At 49.5% G+C, this 13,570-nt stretch overlaps 1 protein-coding gene across 3 annotated transcripts in view; it reads left to right on the top strand.

The window, feature by feature from the left end:
- The first annotated feature begins 1,516 nt into the window (after positions 1 to 1,516).
- Positions 1,517 to 13,570, top strand: part of SYBU (syntabulin) — a 69,019-nt gene continuing 56,965 nt past the window's right edge. For 2 of the 3 annotated variants that reach the window (XM_036436796.2, XM_036436795.2), the window contains exons 1-2: positions 1,517 to 1,648; positions 3,386 to 3,584. In XM_036436796.2, the coding sequence (XP_036292689.1) occupies positions 1,625 to 1,648; positions 3,386 to 3,584 (223 nt within the window). In that variant the 5' untranslated portion in view covers positions 1,517 to 1,624. Of the gene's footprint in view, positions 1,657 to 3,385; positions 3,585 to 13,570 lie in introns of all 3 variants that reach the window. The other variant, XM_036436797.2, reaches the window with a different exon arrangement.

The raw sequence follows: 13,570 nt of genomic DNA, 5'->3' as shown, positions 1-13,570 counted from the left end.
CTGGACTTCCGTAAACTTGACAGTTGAGGGCTGAGAAAAACGCTGTGGGGAGGACAGACAAATGGGGGATGTTGGAGATTCAGATAGGACTTTTATGGACCATAGTCCTCCCATGCGGGACAGACACTTGGCTGTAAGGATCAGTCTGTCCCCCACCCACACTGCTACTTACAATACTCTCCAATTCTGAATAAATTTCTAATACAATACTCTCCAATTCTGAATAAATTTATAATATCTGGTGATGGAGTTCCATCACCGGACAAGGTTTAAGTATACCCAGGGTAAAAATCAACCCAGGCCCATGATCCAGCTGATGGGGCCTATTCTAAGGCCTCTGTTGGATAGCTTCCGGAGCTTTTTTGAGTAAATTTGCCTCACAAATGATTTTTCTGCCAGTCATGGAAGAGACAAATATTGAACAGACACGTTGGAGGGAACGTAACTGCCCTTTGGAAAGTTCTGTCAGTTGGGCACAGCTCTTTTGTATTCTTTATTGAATCCTCAGAGCTATCCTTTGAGGAACATATTACTATTATTGTTGTTGTCATCCCACAATTTCACAAGGCATATCTGAAAACCAACAAGGTCAAGGTTCAGACACCACATATTCAGAGTTGGTCAAGGATTTTAGGCATGAAGGTATCAAAGGGAGTGGGGTGATGCCTTGACCCCGGCTTTCTGAGGTCAAGGGCAGTGACCTTCCTGCAGCTGTGGCCCTGGGCTGCCTCCTGGCTGCTGCGGGCAGAGTTGGAGGAAAGGATGCTCCCTGGGCACCAACTTGTCCTTCTTTGCCTGGGGCTGGGGCGCTGCCCAGCCAAGGACGTTCCCATGCAAACCCCCCAAGGAGATTCGCAGCCCTTGGGACCCCGGATCCCAGCAGCGGTGTCAGCTCTGCAGCGTTCGCTTGGCTGGGGCCCGGTGGAGAAGGACCGGCCCTGGCGCGCTCGCGCTCTCTCTCTCTCTCTCTCTCTCTCTCTCTCTCTCTCTCTCTCTCTCTCTCTCTCTCTCTCTCTCTCACTGCGGGCGAGGTAATTGTGGGGAGCTGGATGCTGACTTGGGGGACAACTTCCCCCTTCTCCATTTGGCCCGCAGTGAGGTCGCAGCTTATCTCCGCTCTCCCACCCGACGTGCAGAGCCTTCCACCCGGATCCCCGGTGCCCAGAGGAGGGTGCCGCCGGGCACCTCCCAGATGCAGAAGTCCGGAGCCTCGCCTGCCCCCACCCCCTTCGGGTCCGGGTCCGCAGAGAGGGCGGGAGGGGCCGCGGAGACATCGGGGGAGGGGGGTGGCGGGCGGAGCCGGCAGGTGCGGGGGGGGGGGGGGGGGGCAGGGAGAGGGAGGGGGCGGCGCCCCGGGGCGGCCGCGGCGGCGGCACCACGTGTCCGGCCGGGGCGGGGCGGGCGGCCGGGCGCCCGGGGAGCGGAGCGCGCACCGCGGCAGCGACAGAGGCTGCGGCGTCCGCCCCGCAGAGCCCGCCCCGCACCCGCCGCTCCCCGCGCCCCTGCCCCGCTCCCCGCGCCCCTGCCCCGCTCACCTCGCCCCTGCCCCGCGCGCAGGTGCCTCCCCCGGCGGCGGCTGCGGCAGCGGCAGAGGCGGCGCCAGGAGCGGGCGGGCGGCAGCGCGATGGGACCCCTCCGAGAGCCCAAGGTAAGGAGGGCGCGGGGGCAGCGCCCTGGGCGCGGGTGGAGTGGGTGGGTGGCCACTGCGGGGCGAGGAGCGGCCAGGGTGAGCTCGGGGGGGGGGGGGGGCGGATGGAGGGTAGGGGGGCAGGGGGATAAGCATTTAGAGTTGGGGCAAAAAGGGACTAGGGGTGGTGGGTGGAACGCTGGGGAGACGGGTGTGTGTGTGTGGGGGGGGGGGGGGGCATTTGCCCAGGTGATGAGATGGGGAGATGGCCCTGGAGGAACGGGTTTGGGGGGAGGATTGACAGGAGAGGGAACGAGATTGCCTTTGGAGGGTGCATCCCAGCTCCCGAAATTGAGGCTTTGCCATCTAGCTCTCCATCGCCATCCGGGGTGTGCGTGTGTGCTGCGGGGAAAACCCACTGGGTGTTGGGTGTATTGGAGGGAGAGCCAGAAGGACAGCCTGGGAGCGCCCGGGCTGCGGTCCGGGGTCCGCAGGGTGCTGCCTGCTGGGGGGGGGCTGGTGTGCAGAGGGGATGCGGAGGAGACGGGGTGAGGCCTGCACCCCTGGGCGGGCTGGGTGCCCTGGGTGCCTGCCGGGGTGACCTCAGGGGTTCCCGCTTTCTCCGCGGCTCCTGCCCTGGGCGGGCCCCCGGAGGTGCTGGCTTTGGCAGCGACCCTGCCCCGTAAGCAGCGTGGAAAGGAGCAAGAGGTCATGTTTGGAAAGAGGGCTTGTTACCTAATCCACAGCCTGTTTTCAGTGGCAGAGGTCAGAGGGAGCCCTGGCTTTTTTTTTTTTTTTTTTTTCCCCAAGAGCTCCTCCTAGGAATCCATTTTAATAAGGCGGAGGGTGGTGGTGACTTCAGAAGCCCGTTCTTCTTCGATGCCCTAGGTTGGCCAGGCATCTGTATTGACCTCTTTGAGCCTCAGTTTTCTCATCTGTAAATAGGGAGATACATGAGTGTTCTGTCTGTGATAAGGAACAGATGAAATAATGGCCGGGAAAGCACCTTAAAATGGGAAAGACGTTGCCAGGATATTACTTTTTAATGCTTTTTTTTTTTTTTTAAACCAAGACATGGTCCTCTGTATTTGATGCTGTGCTTTTTAAAGGAGACAGAAAAATCTCTTCCTGGGGGAAAACGAAAGCTGACCGTGGTGTAAAAGGTGGAACCATCTTACAGAGTATTGGATTTTTTGTTTGCTTGTCTGTTGGCAACTGGCCTCGTGTGCCAGGCTATTAATGAATAATGGAGAGCCGGGCTGGACGAGGAGGGGTTGGGAGATAAGGCTGCGGGACCTAGCAGGAGGGAACTGCTCCAGGTACAGGGGTCTGCGGGAGGAGGTAGGATGGCAGGAGTCATGTTGTCACTGCTGATTCAGGGACAGCAAAATGGAAGTCTGGAGGAAATCAAGTGGTGTGCTGAGAGTCACAAAAAGCCTCTGAGACAGTCCCAAGCTTGAAGGTGACAGAAAAAGCCAGGGGGAAGGTGAGGCAGATACATACCTGCCAGTGGTGGAAGCGTACATGGTTGTGTGTGTGGGTGCACATCCTTGCTGGGGTGTGTGCTCTGCAGGAGAGGAGGAGGGATAGCTCAGTGGAAGAGCTTTGGAATTCCTCTCAGCAGCTGAGATAAGGACTATGAAGAGCCGGTTTTCAGAAATGTGATTTCTTAGGAACTGAGCCCAGAAGGAAGAGCCTGGAGGTCAGCCGGGGAAACGAGTTTCCTTTTTTTTCTTCTTTTCGCTGTCCGGTTTTGAGAAGCAGAGAGGGCATCGTGAGAAGGAGCTTTCCCGAAGCCGGATTCCCCGTCTGATTCTCCGGCCCCACCTGCCCCAGCAGCAGCACAAAGTGTCCCCCGCCTCCGAGTCTCCCTTCTCTGAGGAGGAGAGCAGAGAGTTCAACCACAGCAGCTCCGGGCGCTCAGGGCGCACCATTAGCAGCAACAGCTTCTGTTCAGGTACAGTACAGAACGTGTGCACTGCAGGTACATGGGGAATGTGTGCACTGCAGGTACATGGGGAATGTGTGCACTGCAGGTACATGGGGAATGTGTGCACTGCAGGTACATGGGGAATGTGTGCACTGCAGGTACATGGGGAATGTGTGCACTGCAGGTACATGGGGAATGTGTGCACTGCAGGTACATGGGGAATGTGTGCACTGCAGGTACATGGGGAATGTGTGCACTGCAGGTACATGGCGAATGGGCCAGGAGTATGGAATGTGTGCATTGCAGGTACATGGGGAATGTGTGCACTGCAGGTACATGGGGAATGGACCAGGGGTATGAAATGTGTGCATTGCAAGTATATGGGGAATGGGCCAGGAGTATGGAATGTGTGCACTGCAGGTACATGGCGAATGGGCCAGGAGTATGAAATGTGTGCACTGCAGGTACATGGAGAATGTGTGCACTGCAGGTACATGGGGAATGTGTGCACTGCAGGTACATGGTGAATGGGCCAGGAGTATGAAAGGTGTGCATTGCAGGTATATGGAGAATGGACCAGGGGTATGAAATGTGTGGATTGCAGATACATGGAGAATGGACCAGGGGTATGAAATGTGTGCATTGCAGATACATGGAGAATGGACCAGGGGTATGAAATGTGTGCACTGCAGGTACATGGCGAATGGACCAGGGGTATGAAATGTGTGCATTGCAGATACATGGAGAATGGACCAGGAGTATGAAATGTGTGCACTGCAGATACATGGAGAATGGACCAGGGGTATGAAATGTGTGCATTGCAGGTACACGGCGAATGGGCCAGGACTGGGCCCTGAGAGCCTAGAACTAGATTTCTGTTATTGGGATGAATTGGCTATGGTTGCACCTTTTTGGCCGTTTGACCCACAAATACAGCAGTTCCATATGGTTCAACCCAATGGAATGTCATACCTGTTTTTATGTTATTTTAGTTGATAATATACAATGCAAACTCTAACTTCTTGTTCCTATGACTGCTTAAAAGTGTATTCCTTTGTTGCCCAGCCCGTGTGGCTCAGTGGGCTAGAGACTCATCCATCCCGTGCACAAGGAGGTCTCAGTCCCATTCTGGGTCATGACACATTCCAGGGTTGCAGGTTTGATCCCTGGCCCCGTTTGAGGCATCCAATCAATGTCTGTCTCTGTCTGTCTCTGTCTCTCTCTGTCTCTCTCTCTCTCTGTCTCTCTCTCTCTCTCTCTCTCTCTCTCTCTCTCTCTCTCTCTCTCTCCCATTCTTCCCCTCTCCCCTCCCCTCCCTTTCTCCTTTCCACTCTCTCTGAAATCAATGGGGGGAAATAGACTAAAAATAAAAAGAAATGTATTCCTTTGTTAAATCTGGAGAACATATCCGTTTGCATTTTTACACTAACAACCTTCCTAAGCCTGCGGACTCCTATTGGCGGTATCCCCAAAGATAAAGCATTTCCTGAACCTCAGGACCCAGGTTTCTCTTCTCAGGACCCAGGCCTGGCCTGGAGTTTTGACGGAGGGGAAGAGGACAAGCTTTGTAATCTTCCAGGCCTGTGTGGGGGATCCCTGGCGGTTTTGCCGTTTACAAGCTGTGTGCCTTGGGCAAGTTGCTTACACTCTTTAAACCTTAGTTGCTAACATCCATAAAGTGGGATGGTAATACCCACCTTGTAGAGTGGCTGTGAGGTTGAGTGAAACCACATACCTGCGTGTACTCCTAGCTCAGTGCCGGGCGTGCAGAGGTGCTTCACAAGTGATGGTTCTTGATGGGAAGATCTAGGGATCAAGGACGTTTCCTTCAAGTTCTGAGCATATTGGTAAACGTACAAATCCCTTCATAGCTCTGGAAGGTGCCACGATAGTCACTGGACAGAGCCTATTATACTTACTCACTGAAGCACAAACTTGGAAGCATTTGAATTATCTCCGAAGTATTAGGAATTTGGGTAAAAATTACACGAGTGACTATCTTACGATTCATGAAAAATGCTTCACAGTGGATCATTTTTAGGACTTTCAGGGAAAATGTCATTTGAAGATTACGCTATTGTTAGAAGGGATATGTGAATCAAGATCCTGTGATTAATGCCCTAATTTAGCAGGCTGTAATATTTCATTATATTTAGAGTTGGTAAACTACATTTTTTTTCAGGGATTTTAAAACGCGACTTTGGATTTATTATATATTGTACTTACCAAAAGAATTCCACCTGTAACTTGTATAGCAGAAATACTGTGCTGCCTAATTTTTTTTTCCTTTGTAAAGCCTTGGGTTATCTGCTTGGTTCTGAAAGAAAATTCTGTCCAAGTGTTACATTTTAATATTTATGGCTATTGGAATGGTATGAGTCTAGATTAAAATGGAAATCACTGATGGGTCTGCATGATAAGGAAGACAACTGACCAGCTGGAGCAGTTAAGACCCTCAGAACTGGAATCGTATTTGCAGAATGTAATGCCGTTTACTTTCGCTCCATTTGGAGCTCAGGAATCACCAGGGGATAGCATTTCAAACTGACGTGGCTTTGTTTACATAACTCAGTTCCACATTTATTACCGATATTCTCTCCCCTTCATCGTCTCTAACTGACTTCAGGGTGAGTAGAGTTATCAGGGAGGAAAAAAAAAAAAAAAAAAAAAAAAAAAAGTGAAAAGCTGGTCAAAGCGGAACTCCAAATATATTTTAGAAAAATACATTTGACAAACCAATAACCTTATGACTTTGGGTCGTGAATCACTCTCTCCAAGATCACTCCTCCTCCCCAGGGGACGGATCTCCCACGAAGGCCATAATGCCGTACATGAAAATCGAAAGCAGGTATTGATCCTTCTGCCACTAACTAGCTGAGAATTGAGTGGCGGAAGCATCTAATGATGGGTGTCTGTAAAGCTGCCTCTCCATCATCAGCCTCTATCCTGTCTCCTGATGGGACCCCCTTCGTCCCTGTCCCTCCTCCTCCTGTGGGGGTGACTCCCCAAGGTTTGGGCTTGTGCTTTTTCCTTCTTTGCCTGCCTTCCCTGCAGGGCCCTGACAGACCCCACGAGGACGCTGAGTGCTGCACCGACTCAAATGGACAGGAGCAAGGCCTTGGGGGGCGTGTTAATGATGCTACGGGAGGTCCACCGGTGGATGGGAAATAAATGGGTTGGTACTGGGGGGAGCATTAAAGCGGCAGGCGGTGGGATAGAAAATGCAAAACAGTCCAGCCAGCAGATGGGAGTAGCTGGTTTTAATCCAGCCACTGAGGCCAGCCTATGTGCTGGTTACTTCATCATGGCAGTTAAGTCAGAGACCAGGGAACATGCACACATTGCAAAAGCCATCCTCTGCTAGAAGGATACTGGGATCTTTAAGAGGTGTCTGGTACCACCATAGCTTTGTGAGTTTACAGCGGTCATTCTGCATTAGCTTGTCCCCTACATAAATCATCACCCTCGCTAACGGGGAAGGGGGCATGCGGAATCAGGGGGAGATGCAATTGATTTTGAAACTTACCTTTCAAGGACTGCAAACAAGAGACTCTTTCCCCCAAATCTGCGTCAAAGGCATTTCATTCATTAAGAGCATCCTATATTCTAAGATACTTAGTTATTCAAAGAAGAATACTAGGGAGTTGACACAAAGTTTAGTTTATTTAATATAAAGGATTATCCTCTCTTTTGAGAGTCTGGCTCTGTGTTAATAAGGGAAAAATCATGATAATGGGTTTGCTCTCCACCCTCACCCTCACACTTTTTTTTTTTTATCTTACAATGACCAGTGACATTAAAAAACGGAGAAACTGTTTTCAAAGTGGCCTGTCCACTTTTACTTTTCTCTGTTCCTTCCCTCATGCCACTTCCTTCCCAGGGGAACCTTGACGAGGAACATTTAATGACTTGATATTCTATATGCTAATTTGTATGTTGTATCTTATATCTCATTTCAGGAAGGAGTTGTGTGTGACCTTTTGCAATTCATTTGGGGTGTGTCCCCAAAGAGCCCTTCTTTTAATAGCTTCTTATGAGCAGGATTTCTTTGAAGACGTGTGTGTGTGTGTGTGTGTGTGTGTGTGTGTTCTGCAATGTACTCAAACACCATTCTATGAAAAGTCTACTGCTTACAGCTGGTATTCAGCTTAGTCACAGAGTCCTTAGTTGGGTACAGTTAAATTGATAGTGTACATATTGGAGGCCAGGCCCTATTTTGTGTACATAGCAATAAAACATACATTTTTAGTAAATATTAACTAACACTTTCTTTTTTTAAAAAAAATATACAAGCATAAGGAAATATAGTTAACAGCAACAAAATACCTGCTTTTATGTCTTATCCTTTATGTTTAATCAATTTTTAACCAATGTTTTGGCACAAATTTCCTCTATCTTTCCCCCCTAGAACTCCCTGCCCCTGTTTCTTGTTTTAACATTCCCATGAGAAGCGATAAAATCCATATTTATGACTTGTGTCACGTGTGGCCCACTGCAGCTAAGTCTCTGTCCATCTCCTCCCCCCCCCCCCCCCCCCGTCTCTCTCATTGGTTAATTGTGTTTGTCATTGTACCAGGACTCCAGCCATTATAAGAAAAGCTGATGACCTGGGTGAGTCAGTCAGTCACATACATCAGTCACCTAACATGGCCAGCAGCGTGCTGGGCATTCCTCTTCACTTAGTTGAGGCAATAATTGCCCCCTTAGAACTGGGAGGCAGATGGATTGCTGGGCTTTAAGCTCATTCTCCTTGGGGTGCCTTGTAAACATGGCAGGTGGAACAAATTATGCGTAGAGAGCACTGTTTTATGGGAGGCCAGTGATTTCTCTGAGTTATTCCCATGTTTCTAATCTGCACACACTGATACTTAGGCAAATGTATGACTTAACCCATTAAACACTGTCTACCCCACCAATACACTAAATGGCCGGAACTCAGAATTCTTTGCAGTCCAATCCTGAGGAAGATAGCTGCAGGAAGTGTTTTGGGTTTCTGCAGTGGCTATGGAGGAATCCTTCTTTGAGGGCCCATGACCTAGAAGTCATCGCTGTTGCTGTTTGTGGGAAGAACAATTAAGGCAAATTACAACCTGACTTGTGTTCTGCCGAGGCATGACAACGCCTCCAAAAATTCGTCAGGCCGTGCCAAGCAGAACTATGTCTGCCATGCTTCTGTCCAGAGGAGGAAACTTGGCATCTGGATGCCACAGGCCTCGTAACATAATGAACAGAATTGAGATGAACTGCTTAAAGTAAAGTGAGCCGCAGTACCGAATTACAGCATAATTGAATGCCTGCCAACCTGCTGTGAAGAAAAAAAAAAAAACCAAGGCCCTAAGACATCAGGATCCTTTTAATGAGGGTAGGACTGAGGCCGAGTTGCATAATATGTATTTCAGGTGCTTCGCTGCTTCAGTCACAGAAATAAGTACCTACTGAAATAGGTTTCCTAGGCACTATTTCCTTGAGGATGTGGTAGCTGCCATTAGGAGGAAGAGAGCCAAGTTTTCTTGACATTTAATTAAAAAAAAAATACTTATCAGTAGGGACTGTGAAGGCAGTCATGACAGAATTGGACCATGCCTGAAAGCAAGTGATGGCACCCAATGTGAAAATCTTTTATGTTCCAAATTACTCATTTTTTTAGGACAGTATTTCTCAGTGTCTGAGTATGGTGGTGGTCTACTTTAGAACCCTCAGGAAAATGGGTTTAAAATGTGGGTGGCCGAAACCGGTTTGGCTCAGTGGCTAGAGTGTTGGCCTACAGACTGAAGAGTCCCAGGTTTGATTCTGGTCAAGGCCATGTACCTTGGTTGTGGGCACATCCCTAGTAGGAGGTGTGCAAGAGGCAGCTGATCGATGATTCTCTCACATCGATGTTTCTCTCTCTCTCTTCCTCTCTGTAAAAAATCAATAAAAAAAAATCTTTTTTAAAATGTGGGTGCCTTGGCCCCACCCTATAATCTCAGAATAAGAGGGCCTAGGAATCTGCATTTTACAGGTTTATCCAGATGGCTTTTAAGTCGGCCTCGCTGCTCTCTGGTCTCTGTGTGTTGGGAGATTCTGTGTGAGAAATGCAAGGGGTGTGCCCAAAGTGGCATCACAGGCTGAAGGAGGATCACGATGGTGGAGGCGGTGCCCAACCAGGCCACTTAAATCCGTGGTATGACAAGGGAGATGCCTGCACAGTCCTTAGAAATTACAGCTCCTCGCTGTTTATGCAGAACTCCTATGCCATTAGTCTTAGCAACAATATCATTTATCTCGACGTAATGGACTTAAGTTGTGTTTAAGTAGTAGAAAAGTAAAGGAAGGAGGAAACACTTTTATTTTCCTATAGAATCCTTTCTTTCTGGATTTACTATTTTGAGCCCTGGCTTGCATTCCTTTGTATTTTCTCTCTTTGGTATAAGGATGATTTGGGTGCACCGAAAGTGCTATCCTGGGTATATCATGCATGTACCCTCACTGAAAGTGACAAATCAAAAGAGAGAAACTGTGGTTTGGGAGGAGTAAGACATTCAGAATTTTGTAAACTTCCATAAAAAATGTATTATCCAACAGTCATTTGTTTAATACCACTAAGAATCAGGAAGTGTGCCAAGGTTACACAGATGAAAAGCAGCACAGGAATTGCCTGGCCCGTATGGCTCAGTGGTTGAGCATCGACCCATAAACTGGGAGGTCACGGTTTGAATCCAGGTCAGGGCACATGCCCAGGTTGCAGGCTCCATCCCCAGTAAGGGGCCATGCAGGAGGCAGCTGGTCAGTGATTCTCTCTCATCATTGATGTTTCTATCTCCCTCTCCCTCTCCCTCTCCTCCTCTCTCTCCCCCTGTCTGCAATCAATAAAAAACAAACAAACATATTTTAAAAATATATGGATTAAAAAACAAAACACAGGGATTGGAAACATCTATTACTTTACTGCCCTGAGCATGGCTCCAAAATACATGGAGAGCCAATCTTTGAATGTGCTTCCCACGTGATTACCTTTCCTCACTGTTTTGTTTCCCTGCCCCCTTTTGCCCACACCCATCCACACACACCCCTTCTTTGTAATTAGAGTCTGTTGCTCCACTTATGATCCCATCAGCCTCTCACATTTCATAAGCCCAACGTCAGAGAAGTGACGTTGTTAGTGTGGTGAGTAAGCATGAGCCGTGGCACCCGTGGGCCTAAGTTAAAAGCATGAAATGAGATTAGCAAGGCGGGCAGGTCCCGTCAGCACTTGATCCATGAGATCAGGATGCCTACAGGACCTCGAGAGTCCTGGAAAGGGTGAGGGCTGCCTGGATGGATGACCAGTCGTGGGGGACGCTAGAACTGGATGGTAGTCAGAACACCCTCCTACGGTATTCAGACGCTTGAAAACTCGGCTCTTTAACCAACTCTGTAGGCAAAGTCAGCAGACATAAATAGTGGGATGTGGCTCATGGCTGCCGCTGTACAATTCATAGAGGCCTTGCGGGGCCAGTGAAGGGTTTTCAGCAGAGAAGGGTTATGGCCAGATTTACGATTTAAGAAATCTCTCTGATTGTGTGTTGGGCAGTGGGCAGGAGGGGCCGCCTGGCTGGAAGGCCATCGAGGCAGTCGGAGTGAAGACTGATAGGACGATAGGTCTGAGGATTGGGGGCTGGAGCATACGGGTCTATGTCACCAATGGCAAGTGGAAGGGGAAAGGATTGTGTCTTAAGTTTCCACTGGGTGAGCACCAGGGGAGCAGCAGGACATTGCATCCGGTTGATGAGCTCAGATCAGGCTCTGTGGCATTTGAGATAAAGGGAGAGGTCTGGAGCGAAGAGAAGATGGAGAAGTTGGCTGCTGACGCGAAGGAAGCTGACACCATTACCCAAGGAGAGTGTGTGGAGGAAGAAGATTAGAGGACCAGGCCTGGAACTCTGAGATAAAGCAAGAGTAGGCAGAATAAGGAAACCAAGGCACCTGAGAGTGAGCACTCGGAGAGGAAGGAGGGGAGCCAGGAGTGACGGTGTCTCCAATCCCCAAGGAAGACTTTTAAGAAGAAAGTAGCCGTTAGGTTCAGAGGTCACAGCAGGATTAGGAGGAGTGCACTGCAAGTACTCGGGGAGAAGACCTCGAGGGCATCAGTGACCTTGGGCAGAAACAGTCCCAGAGATGTGAATGGGAGGTGACAAATGGAGTATAGACGGCTTTTTCAAGAAGCCAAAGTGGATGAGAGAGGAAATAGAATAAAAACAAGTGTTCCGCGTATAGTAAAGATAGGGTGTTCATCAAATGACAGGTATTTTGATAATGTTTTTAGGCCAAAGGGAAATGCAAGAGAGGGGGGAGGAGGGATTGAAAATAGTAAAGAAGTGATAAGTTTGTAATGAGACTGGGGTAGCCCAAAAAGTGACACATAAGGAAGCACAGAAAGGCCAGATGTGACTACAGCACAGGGGTTTGGGGCTTCCTCTGTCATCCCACATGTCCTGGTTTCAAAATTTCATATCCAATTCCTGATTCCCCAGGAGGCTGACAGACTATAAGCTCCATGAAAGCAGGAATAAATACCAAGTTACTGACAGGTAGCAGTTACTTAATCAGTATTTGCTGGAATTTGGTAGAAGGCATCATTATGAGAATAGGGCAAGTGGTGTATTTTCATTCACTGAATACAATCTGTTGAGAATAGAATGCCACCTTCATAGTTGGGGAAATAAAATAACTAGAACCATACCCAGCACTCAATTTAACAGGTTTATTAAATGAAGAAAACATTCCTGTCCTGAGAAGTTCCTGTCAAACAAAAAAAGAAAAGAAAAATCTCCATAATAGAACTATGCCCCCAGGGCTGTGGGCAGCTGGGAGAGAAATCTCTTGCTAAGAAAAAATCAGCAAGTGCTCCGCTAAAGAGCTGGCCCTTGAAAAGCAAGGGAAAGCCAACAGCCCGGTCTAACGTGAAGAGGAATTTAGCACAAAGCCACCTCCCCACTTTCCCAGGCCTCCAACGTGACACTGGCCACCACCCCGCTTTGCTCCACAGGTGCTTTTGATTCCGAGAAAGTGCTAGTCCCCTCCCACTGACCCCTGGGGAGGCTGGTGACTTTGGGAATGCAAGCCTGCAGGGTGTGCCTGTGTTGTTAAGTGGCTTTGCTGGCTCCTGGGCCAGACACTGCCCCAAACCTCCCCTGCTGCTCAGCTTGTCTGTCTCCTGCTTTGGAGACACAACTCAGCCCCTCCTCTGCCCAGCAGAGACTCCTCCCCAGCTGCTGCTCCGAGCAGAGACTCCTCCCCAGCTGCTGCTCCGAGCAGAGACTCCTCCCCAGCTGCTGCTCCGAGCAGAGACTCCTCCCCAGCTGCTGCTCCGAGCAGAGACTCCTCCCCAGCTGCTGCTCTGAGCAGAGACTCCTCCCCAGCTGCTGCTCCGAGCAGAGACTCCTCCCCAGCTGCTGCTCACAGGACGGGGTAGCCATCCTCGTGCCCAGGCCCTCCAGGGCCCGGGTGCCACGATCTGGCTCCAGAAGGGGGCCCGGCGTTTCAGACTGACCGCTCGCTCTTTTGAGAAAACCCAAACCGAGAGTCCCAGGGACCCCAGTGCTCCTGAGGTGGGCTCACCCAGCGCTCGTCCCCCACAGGTGAATGTTCCTGGGTCCCTCTTCCCTGGCTGGCTCAGCCATCCTCCCTCCGCTTTGGTGTGGGCGGCCCAGCCACGCAGATAGGATTCCTCTCCGATGCTGACAGAATTCCTGAGACCCTGCAGATCCTAACCTGCAGTTCTATTGATTCTGAGGTGTTTCTGAGGACTATATATATATTTTTTCATGCTTGTTACTAAATACATTTTTTTAAAAAAATTTACAAGTAATAGAAATGTGCAAACACATGTCAGAGTGGAGGTCGTCATATTTATAAGATTTATTTATTCATTTTATTTCGTTGTTGCTGTTGTTAATCCTCTCTCAAGGACTTTTTTCCATTGATTTTTTTAGACAGAGTAAGAAAGAGGTGAGATGGGGGAAGGAGGGGGGGGGGTGGAAAGAGAAGGGAGG

The sequence above is a fragment of the Pipistrellus kuhlii genome, unplaced genomic scaffold (genome assembly GCF_014108245.1).
Source record: "Pipistrellus kuhlii isolate mPipKuh1 unplaced genomic scaffold, mPipKuh1.p scaffold_m20_p_14, whole genome shotgun sequence".
Taxonomy (NCBI): Eukaryota; Metazoa; Chordata; class Mammalia; order Chiroptera; family Vespertilionidae; genus Pipistrellus; species Pipistrellus kuhlii.
The sequence above is the reverse complement of the archived record's forward strand: the minus strand, read 5'-3'. Positions and strand labels throughout refer to the sequence as shown.